Below are 10,833 nucleotides of genomic sequence, written 5' to 3'. Positions count from 1 at the left end.
AATATGCATATTACGTATAATAGCTAAACCAGCGCTGAATGAGTTTTTTGCTGAAATCAGATTTAGGAGAGCCTTGGGCGGCCTAATCGACTAGGACGTTAGGTATGTGCCTTACAAATGATTAGTTTGAGCCGAAGCTTGATTAGACAGTGCGCTTGAAGCCATAAGTAAGAACCTGAAACGTATAGTCTCAGTGTTCACGATCTATACAATGTGGAACAGCCCACTTGCATGTTTCAACTATGTCCCAATAAGAAATATCCTAAAGAGAATTAAGCTAATTAAAACGACAGTGTTCGGAGAGCCAGGCGGAAGCTACATAACTCGCCATAGGGGCTATGTAGTAGGTAAACTATAGAAAAAGAAACTCGATCCCGCAAGGCCTTATCGTTTTGATCACTTCATGGCGATTAAATTGAACTAAACGAGCATTGATAGAAATGCACAACTATATGGGACTACGTATATATAAGCACGTTCAACGAGACGCAGCTTCTCCTCTAAGAACTTCACATGGTACTTTGGTGGATGCCTACATCTTACAGCTGACCGAATTCGAGATATTTTGAACAGTCTGTATGATTTTATTATTTTTAAAGAAAACTTTTGGTCCGTTTGTGCGGATAGTGCGTAGCATGCTTTTTAACGAATCTACATGTATGAATTCTATTATTTATTAATGGGTAAAGCACTTTGCCCACTCACTTCATTAGTTCAAGCTTCGCCAGATAAAATACAGTGTATTATGTACAGTATAGGGATCAGATCGCTCGTTTTACTGCCCAGTTGTAAAAACACTTTGCCATGGACACTTCGTCTAGAACACCGGTGAGCCGCTAGAGCTAATCCTTCCGTACATGTTTAGTATATGGAGATAATAGCGACAATTCATAGAACGTCAACTGTCGCTGTAGTATCATCGCTTGAACTCTACATCCTAACAAAATTGTGCTCCTCAGCTACATGTTTTTTAGTATCACTTATGGATACACGCAAGTAGACTATAAAAAAACGTCATAATGATTCGTGGACAGTTTTCAATCGAATCCGACATAAATGCGATCTGTTAATCCAGTCCCACGAAGTAGCATGATTATGAAGTGCCAGTGTAAGAATATGGCGTTCGATTCGTGATGATTCCTCGTTCTGTGCCTCCAAGTGATCTTTTGTAAGCGTTTATTACAGGTATCCGTAGACGAACGCACTGCTTAAATAAAGTTGTTCTCATTGTTGGACTGCTCGCGTGTTCGAACCAGCGAAGTGTAAAAACTGGGCTACTCCATAATACCGACGTTTCTTTTGATTTTTCAGTAGTAGATGATGATATATGGTATAATGTGTGATATTTTTCCCGTTGAACTATGTTGTCATAAAGGCGCATGTGTAGATGGTACGTGCGCATATATATATATATGCAGTTCGCATGCAAGCTTTGAGTAATCATAAAGGTATGCCGTACGCTGGAGGAGGTAGTCGGAATAAATAACACTGACGAACAGTACGGATTGTGTTAGCATAAAATGTTGTCTTAAATGGACCGTTTAAATTGTGGAAGAAAGCGCGAAAAGCGGCTGCGCTCCTTTCCTAATTTCTAAACGCGGGGATCGTTAGATTTAATGGAAACGAAACCCAGCATGTGGATGTTATGAATTCCCTCACTGCGGTATCATCCGTGATCATCATAATGACATCCCTCCGTCAGCGACACCCCCTCTTGCGAGCCCCTTACTTCATCTATATGGCCCAGCGGGGGTTCGTTAATGGTTTTGCATAATGGAACTGGTAAAATACGAGGCGTCATTTTGACTTTACGATTGCGCGAAGCCTAGAACGTTTGGAAACTGTGCCTGTTAGCTTTTTTACAATCATATTTCTTCTGGCGCCAGTCAGGATTAATCTGTACAATCGATTACGTTCTGCTAGAATCCCCTGTTTCACGCATGCCCCTGTATGTTGGTTTGTCGTTTAACAAAGGTAAAGCGCCGACGGTGAAAAATGGACTTTGTTAGGAGCTAACAGTGACGCGAGTCTAACGCTATCCACTTGTATATGATTGAATCCGTTGCCATGTTAGCGCTTGTTTTTAAGTTATGGTGGGAGGATTCTATTATGAATACGCCCAAGTTTACTCTGCGTCGATTAGGGGATAGAAAATACGCAACAAGAAAGACAAATGATGTTTGGCTCACTGCTACAAATGGCGATTAGCAGAAAATCGATTATTTATGTTCCAGCAGTGCGATTTCAAACGTACATTTCTACTGCGTCGTTTGTAGAAGAATATATCTTTACGTAAATAGGACCATGCACGTACGATTGAGGCTAGACTTGTGGGTGTTATACTATAGAGTAGGCTTTAGAAATAATTAACGGCATCGGACTGACATCCTTCATTTACAGCTAGTTCGACGAATTTTTGCAGTATAACGCACTGTGCAAAAATTACCCGTTCCGTGTAAATCTAGCATCACATTAGTAGGCATAAGCAAACAACATCACATTAGCTATAACATATTTGCACCTCCAATTACCTATAGCGCGGATCGCAGTGGACGTAAATGTGTGCTGTCCTTAGAAGTGCAGCTGATCATCCGGCTGTTCTGTATAGATATGCCAACTGCGGACTCGACCACGAAGTAGGGGACTAGGAATTAACGGGAACTATCGACTAGTAGCATATTTTTGCAAAACGCTAAGTGGTACAACTATCACTGACCTGACCTGTGTTTCACCGAAGCTCGTCACCTGACAATTAAGGATCGAGTTGGAAGATCACATAAATAGGTATATATCCAGACCCGTCTCTAAATAGGCCAATAATCAGGCATCACTACAATTTGCTTGATCTAACGGGCCAGCAAGCGTAACGAGTAAAACCGACAAGAGCGGTGATGTAACTTAAACTGACTTCTTTTGGAATAGCTATCTGAATGCTGAGAAATCTGAAAGCTTGGTTTGGTGCAGGATGTGGCCAAGTGAAGTAGACCCGTTTGCGGAAACTACGATACCAGCTTACTGTTGTCAACGACGAAACTTTAACAAGCAACAAGAAGACGAAATGAGCAAAATGGAGGCGGATTGCGGTTCGGAAAGTAGATGTTGGCAAACACAGACAGCTACATTGCCACATACGAATAGCTGGCTTGTTTATGGAGTCTCATTTCAGAAATTGGCTCATTATTTTGAATGGCTACTGCCAACGAATCAAGCAGAGTAATTGCAGGATATACCAATAGAACAAAAAGCCACTCATGACTGGTTATTTGAGCCCTTTGGCAACCGAAAGGATGCAAATACTGTCAAAAAGATGTCCAGGGACAGGACGGCGGGGCCTGACATAGCAATGGACCATATCGAGTTTTTATAAAACCCTTACGGCTGCACAATCACCAAATGAGAGTAGGCACAACCTGCACATTACGACCTGGTGGATCATTTCTGTTTAGCATTAGCATAGTGGAAGGAAAGCAGTATCAGTCCATGGGTGATAATACGCGATGACCATGAACGCTACCGAAACAGATTCGGTATTGCTGGACAGCAGACCAACGCATCAATTCTGAACGCCTAAATGTAGAATATTGTAGTTGGAAGTGTTATTCTAGCCTGCTTTCCTATCCGCGAAGCACATCAAAGGGCATTAGCCATTGCGAAACTAAGATATCTAAGGAAGCTACATACATGTAGATGCAGCAAGCATAAACTTGTTTGAAGTCAAAGCTTTTCCCATGGTGAGTGGTACCATTACGACTTCGCCATAAGTTACAGGATGGACCCTTGTCCGATTCTATGGCGCTGCGAATGTGACTGGAAAAACTCGAATACGTTATATATCGTTATGCTGGACTTCGCAAACAGGGAAACAGCAGACAAAATTCGAACTTTAAAAGGAAATATGGATCGAATAGGCAGAACGTCGGAATGAAAGAAACAATCTTCTTGCGGTAGAAAGATTGGGCCTCCGTTCGCTGTCGAATTATAAAGGTTGTCAAGTAGACCTAACAACAATGCGCTGTACGCTAGATCATCTGGCATAATACACACCGTTCTCTATGTAGCCATGCGAACTGTAGAAAAAAATCAATGTAGATAGAAATACTACATTGTAATTACGAACGGATACCGAGCTACGTTTATATTTAAGGCTCCCTGTGTTTACTAATTTAACGACGCGTAGTGACTGAACTGGATACAATTATATGTGTTGCTGAATAAGCGCATGTCAGTGCTTTCAAATAACATTAGACACAAAAGGCTAATCGATTGTCTGTATAACTGGTGATAAATAAGGTAACACTCCTACGAGATCGCTATGTAAGTCCTTGTTTCTTAAATAATGAAGTTTTTAGTTACTTTACCGGTTTCAACGTAAGAAAATTTTGACAGATCTTCAACGACGTACTTCATAACAAATACACATGATTCTCCTTAACCACTACAACAATGGCCTGATTATCCGTAAGCACGAGTTGACGTTAGCTTCAACCTTCCTATTCTAAGCTATTCCAGATAAGATTCATAACAAACGGGCGATTGTTGGTGTGCGCAAAGTACACTTTTGTTAATGGACGGGGTTGATGGAGATAGTTTTTTTCTCATGTAGTGTGTAACATTTGTCCATGTAAGGATATATCAATTAGCATCTGTTTGGGTTTTCTTTGCAGACGGAGGGAGCATTGATCGAGGACACAGCCTGCGACTTTGTGATGGAGTCCATCAACCGGACAGAAGGCCGATTTTTCTCCCCGCAGTACCCGTCCAACTATCCACGGGAGAGTCGATGTTCATACCAATTTCTTGGTAGGGAAACGGAAAGAGTCAAGCTCATGTTTGGTCAAATTCGTTTACAAAAAGGCGACTACAGTTGCTACAATGCGCCTGACAAAATCAGTAAGTGCAATGCGTCTCGCACTGTTCGTACGAATGGAATCACTAGTTGTATTGATCGTAGTAAGTTCAACGCTCAACTGTGGAACTTTTTAGCAGATACACGCGTCGATGAATGGCATACTGATATTGGCTGTTACGCGAAAAAGGTCAGAGAACGAATGGGATTTAGTGGTAACGTCTCCACGTAGGACCTCTAAGGACGTATCGGACCCTGCACGTTAAACACTGCGAATAGATACAAGTCCAGCTGTCTACTTTAGGCCAGTAGTCTAATCTACCTTATGTCTAGCGGTGGTTTCAGGCATAAACTTCAAAGCATTTCAGTGATTATTCCACAACAAGTTGAGCGAGTCGCATGCTTTAAACATGGACGACATGCAAGAGGCTGTACGTTTAAGATCCTGGTAGACAGCATATATTTGTGGTGAAAATTGTCGTTTAAAAAATGCCCAATATAAGTATTGAATGTAGAAATGGAAGTAAATAAAGTAATTGCTATATAGGCTTCGGATGTTGTAACATAGAATGTTGGTATCGATATTAGCTTATTAGTAAGTTAGCATCGAAATCAATAGACTAATTTCAGCTAACTTCATTACAGATCAACGTATTTATGATTATTATTGAACTCCAAATAGCAAATTCGATAGAGCTTTGTGCTTGAAGAGCGATGACGTTCTCAGATATGTCTACGTCATTTAAAGATGCCTGAATAGCATCAAAAGCGCTCAATGAAAATTCGGAAAGTTACACATACAGAATATTGATTAATTTCATTTCAGAAAACAAAGAAACAGATTTCTGGTTCATAGAAAGCACGCTCAGAATAAACTGATACTTGTGTACAGAAAGACAATGACGTCTACGCATAAAAACATGTCTGAATGGCTATTGTTAATCTACGAGTTTTGCATGGCTCAAAGTAATTCCCTTCGTTGTTTCTTCTTCTTCCTTCTACGAAACACTCTTGAGGGTCTGAGAAATGACTAGAATTGTTGTAAATTGGCCTCAACGTTGTATCCACACCTCGAAGCCTAACATCTAAGTCCACAACGTTTGCCTCCATCGCTTGATTTTCGCTATTGAGCTGATTCTGATTGTCTCGCGATGTTTCGGTTTTCGATAACCTCGTCGCGTACATGGTCCCTGATTACCTGCAAACTACTCAGTGATACACACGTAAAACATGGCTATTGGTCGACGATTCTCGTCCTAGTCGGTCCCTGCAGTGCGTAGCCGTATCTACAGGAGCCACATTGGTCCTACATTATCAACGTCATGTCGCTATTTGCTTTCAGATTCGTTACTACGGGTATTCGTGCCCTTTATGAATGTTTGCATGCCCCCATGTTTGGAGCCCGACGAGGTGCAGTCAAGGACGCAATCAATGGGTCATTTTGGCAAGTGCAGTACTAGATTCCAGTGGTTGCGCTTATTGCTCTTAAAATTTGGATGGTCTGCAGCGATGATTGGCTTGCGAAAATAGAAGAGGAAGAGCAAGACAGACAATCTAGTTCTGTCACATATTTACTAAACTGCCATACTTGTTGATGTAGCATTTCTTCGGCTTGAAAAAGATGCAAAAAAAAATTCCCATTTAGTCCTATTAAACCTTCTGGGAAGGTTTTCCGTCCACTTTTGATTCCTATTAGGTTTCGCTAGGTTCTACGCTCCGGACAGTTTCCGATGTGACCTAGAGGGCCATCATCATAGATTATCTGGTTGTTCCTCGATAAAGTGATGCGCTAAGTTAACGCCTGTTGATCTGCTATTAGCAAAGCTTACTTAAGCTGTCATTAACGTTTCCATAATTGATCAATAGAAAAATATATGCTTCGTTTTGGTGATAAGCTGTTGTATGCCTTTTCGTGGAATAACTGCGAGAGTCCGGTTTTGAGTTCGAAGTAAGTTGTGTTCCTGACAAAGAATCCAATGATCCTTTAAGCTTACATAATACAATATGGGCTATAAAATTAGATGCCTATCTAAAAGTGCCTAAAAATTATTCTTTCCATATAGTGCGATGATATTTATCTATATCTTTAGAGGAGTATAAAAATTATTTTCCTAGATAGAAACACACGCCATGATTCGTTTTCACGATAACCCGTATTTATCTAAGAATACGTAGAAATTACAATCTCATTTTTCTGTTTTTGTATAAACAACTATGTTTGTTGATTTGATTCTCCCAGCGGTTCGGTAGAGACTCTGCGAACACCGTAACGCTCGTGAGTAAAATCGAAACTGTTATAAATAAACTGAATTTTTATGTTGAATAAACTGAATTTTTATGCTGAATAAACTGAATTTTTATATTTTAGCTAATGTTTGATATACTAGTAACGTTAAAATGTTTGTGCCAATTTTTCTCATCAAATGAAAACTGTTCGACGGAGTAATTTAATATTGCTTGATCATATCTCTGATCGTAATAAGCTGCTATCAGTCGAACGCGGCATGTTTACTTTACGAGTTATTTCTATGCGTCGTTGCATGAAGTATTTATGGTGGCGCTTCGAAACTTTAAGGATTCCCGAGACCCGCCAAGTCCCTAGGGTCGAAAAAGGTTCAATAGCAGGCGCAAATTGAATAAGTCCCTTCATTCGCGTTGCACTGTTCGCTTACAAAAGAGTCCTCGTGCTGTGCTTAAGCGTGCCTGCAGCGTGCGATTCAGATGAGACCGTGTACGGGAGCTCGAGACTACTCAGTGCGACCACTGTTAAAAATCTACCAGCAAACGTTCTGCGATTTCTTTTGTTTCACTATAGAACGAACGTGTGCGCTACGTTTGAAGTCAATGCGTAACCTTTCTCATATGATTGTTTATATATAAATAATAGCATAATCGATAAAGGTAATAAATGAATACCTGCACACCACTAGAAAATTAATTTCGAAAATAAAAACAGTGGAAATGAATGTCGTGGCAAGAAGGTACGACTGCAAACAAATGCATTTTCTTAATCAAGTTTCGTCATTAAATTTATTTGTATAGTAAGAATCGAAAGAACATTGCGCGCCAGATAGCGAAGCTGGTAACTATAAGTTGTTCGCTAGTTACTTGATAAAAATATAACAATAACTGCTTTAATTGCCTAGTTGTGTTCATAAACAGTTAAAAAGTATAAGCAATCAAAATTTAATAATGAGGATGAGGAAAACTGTGAATATTCTAAGAATTTTAAGCAGACTACCTAACTTAGAATGCTGCACCCATACGTGTGCCGTAATCTGTAACATTTAATGTAATAGTCGCCTAAGGGGATTCGATTTATCTTTTAGGCAAGTTTTTTACTTATAAAAAGCATAGATCACGAATAGTGGGCTTTGTTGTACATATGATATTTTTAGTTTGTTTACAACTGTTGTTGTTTGTCTTTCCCTGATCCTGAAGCAGACCCAGAAGTCGTAGTAACCCATCCCAAAGAGCGGATTGCGTTTCTGCAATAATACGTACTGACTAGTTGACATATGTTTACCAAAAACCATTTCTCATCGATCTACCCGAAAAACTTTAATTGACAAACAAAAATCCATCTAGCATATCCTGAGAGGTAATGATCCGGTTTCGTGAATGCGCTTTCTCTCTAATGGAATTACCGAGACGTCTAGCTGGCTTAATGTAAAAGGGTCCTATCAAAGTATAGAGTATGGGGGGGGGGGGGGGATTTGGGTCACAAAGCGATCTTTTATCATGATGACGCCGTGTGGTGGGTCCGGTTGAACTCAGACCAACGGGAGAGCATGATTACAGACAACTATATCAGTACCAAAATCTCTGTTCCCTTCAGACGCATCTCTCGTGATAATGGTCGAAGTCGTATCGTCACACAGATGAATAATGTATGATCAGATATTGCTCCCCCTACAAACCTTTATTTTCAGCTTTTACCCCATGGTCATTGTCGGTGACATGAAGCAGCTTCAGAGCTGTTACCACTCCACGACTTTCGTGTTATTAAATTAAAATTGTCTCTGTGCCATTCCAATGGTGTCTGCATGATGATATTATTGATACCGTAAGCGATCTATCATCCTCTGAGGCCATAGAAATAGCGATGGAAATGACGTTTTTCTGCAAGTTATATATGTTTTCATGTGCACGCTCTGGTACGTTTGTAGGTAAATGGAGTTAAGTCACGTGTGTATGTAAACCCGATAGTTGACAGCTAACTCTTGGCTAGCTATAGACCTATGTCGAAGCATTGATATACTGTAATAGTTAGAACACAGGCGTCTCTGGGACCGGTCACGTTCGTAACAGGTCTAACAAACACATACGTTTTAGACGTCCTATTTATTACGGCCTATTATTTATTGTTTCGGCGCGATCTTAGTAATAATGATGCACTGAAGAGGCGAACATTTTCTACCATGCCATAAAGCGCATTTAAGCTACATTAATTTTTAGTCTTCTTATATATGTATTTCAACGAAGTGGCAGTGTTTTACGACTAGAATTTTTGGCGCTGGACGGATTATAAACATCCAACAATGCCGAATAGATCCTAAATGGCATTGTGAAGGCATGGACGATTGACATTTCCTCCCTGGTCACCCTATATAGAGCATCGACCTTTTGGCAGTGTCTGGTACACACGACCCATATGCGGATGAAGGCAAATCAGAAATGATGCAAAAGTACGATGGAACAGTGTTTCTATACATGTCACGCGTGTTTCATATACATATCCATTTGTAGAATAATGGTATGACGCCACATACCTGCCTTTACTTGGTAAAGTAAAAGGCTACTCACTCCTTATCGCTTGGTAATTTTTGCTCGATACGATCGAAATGGCAAACACCATAACAAATTAAGAGACTATATAGTCAATTAGTGAGGCAACAGGGGATAGCTTGTGTTTGTATTCGGCAAAAATTGAATTCATTAGATGTTCTATGACGTGTTATTTCGGGCCGGTGAAAAAACGGATAGATCGTTCAAATTTCGCTAGGTACAATAACAATGCGTTTGTCAAATCGTATGTGAAGATAATGGTCTATAATTTGCCCGTGTAGAAGCTTATAACACGATCGTTATTAAGGAAATGTGGCAAAAATCACTGCGTTGCTCAGCCGAGCAGATTGCACGACACTGCAAAAAGGTGCGACTGTCAAAAACAGTTAGTAGGGCAGATTCGTGAGGCCCAATCGTCACGATACTTCCCTTAATGCATCTCGATTATATCCATGTTATGGATTAGTTTTTAAGCCACTGACGCAAATACATGGAGTCCGCTTCCTTTTCACTGTCAATAAAATTCAGAAACAAGGTTTTTGCTGCGGAAGCGTTCGAGCTCAGTCGACTCTGTCAATAATCGACTTTATAATAACAAACACATTAATATAAAAAAAAGTCTTTAAAACATCACTAATTAACCTACTTTCTTCTCACTCGCTCCCTATCAGAGTTCTAAATCGGGCGTCTATAACGCAAAAAAACGGTATAAAAACTACACAGTACACCATTAATGTGTATCAAGCGACCCAAATACATGGAGTTCCACCTGATATGAGCTTGTACGTTTAAGTTAACACATGCACTAGCTGATCTCTAATATATATGTAAACGTGCATCCATGGATCTAGCGAACTGAGATCGAATTTTCATCGTATGTTCCGCTCGATGTAATATTGCCCAAGCCTGCTATAGAAAGCAACGACGATTCTCTCCCGAGGGACCCATTGGGATAGAGGGGTCATGCATGGCAATGGCGCTAGAAGATCTATTGATGTCCAGCGAAGTCCGTTCATGAAGAAAGACGATATCAAGCTCGTTTCAAATTTTATATCTCGCATATAATTTGAATGTGGAGGAAGCCGGGAAGCAGAGCTACAATACAGCGGTCCTTCCGTATCAGCAGGACAGGCAGGCGACTGAATCACTGAATGAACTTAGGAGATGCAAATAGTTTTAACGTTGATTATAATTACGAT

General features: G+C 40.2%; 1 protein-coding gene across 6 annotated transcripts in view; it reads left to right on the top strand.

Annotated features, from left to right (window-relative positions):
* The window catches only part of LOC111264990 (tolloid-like protein 1), a 115,912-nt gene that overhangs the window by 86,668 nt on the left and 18,411 nt on the right, over window positions 1–10,833 (top strand). For all 6 annotated transcript variants that reach the window (XR_002683190.2, XR_002683191.2, XM_022841289.2 and 3 more), the window contains exon 6: window positions 4,665–4,890. Coding sequence is in view for 4 of the 6 variants with exons in the window: in XM_022841289.2 (XP_022697024.1) it covers window positions 4,665–4,890 (226 nt within the window). In the remaining 2 variants the exon portion in view is untranslated. The remainder of the gene's footprint in view (window positions 1–4,664; window positions 4,891–10,833) is intronic.

This window comes from Varroa jacobsoni, unplaced genomic scaffold (genome assembly GCF_002532875.2).
Source record: "Varroa jacobsoni isolate VJ856 unplaced genomic scaffold, vjacob_1.0 scaffold_921, whole genome shotgun sequence".
NCBI classification, from domain to species: Eukaryota; Metazoa; Arthropoda; class Arachnida; order Mesostigmata; family Varroidae; genus Varroa; species Varroa jacobsoni.
Note: the sequence above shows the minus strand (reverse complement) of the source record. Positions and strands in the feature narration are given on the sequence as shown.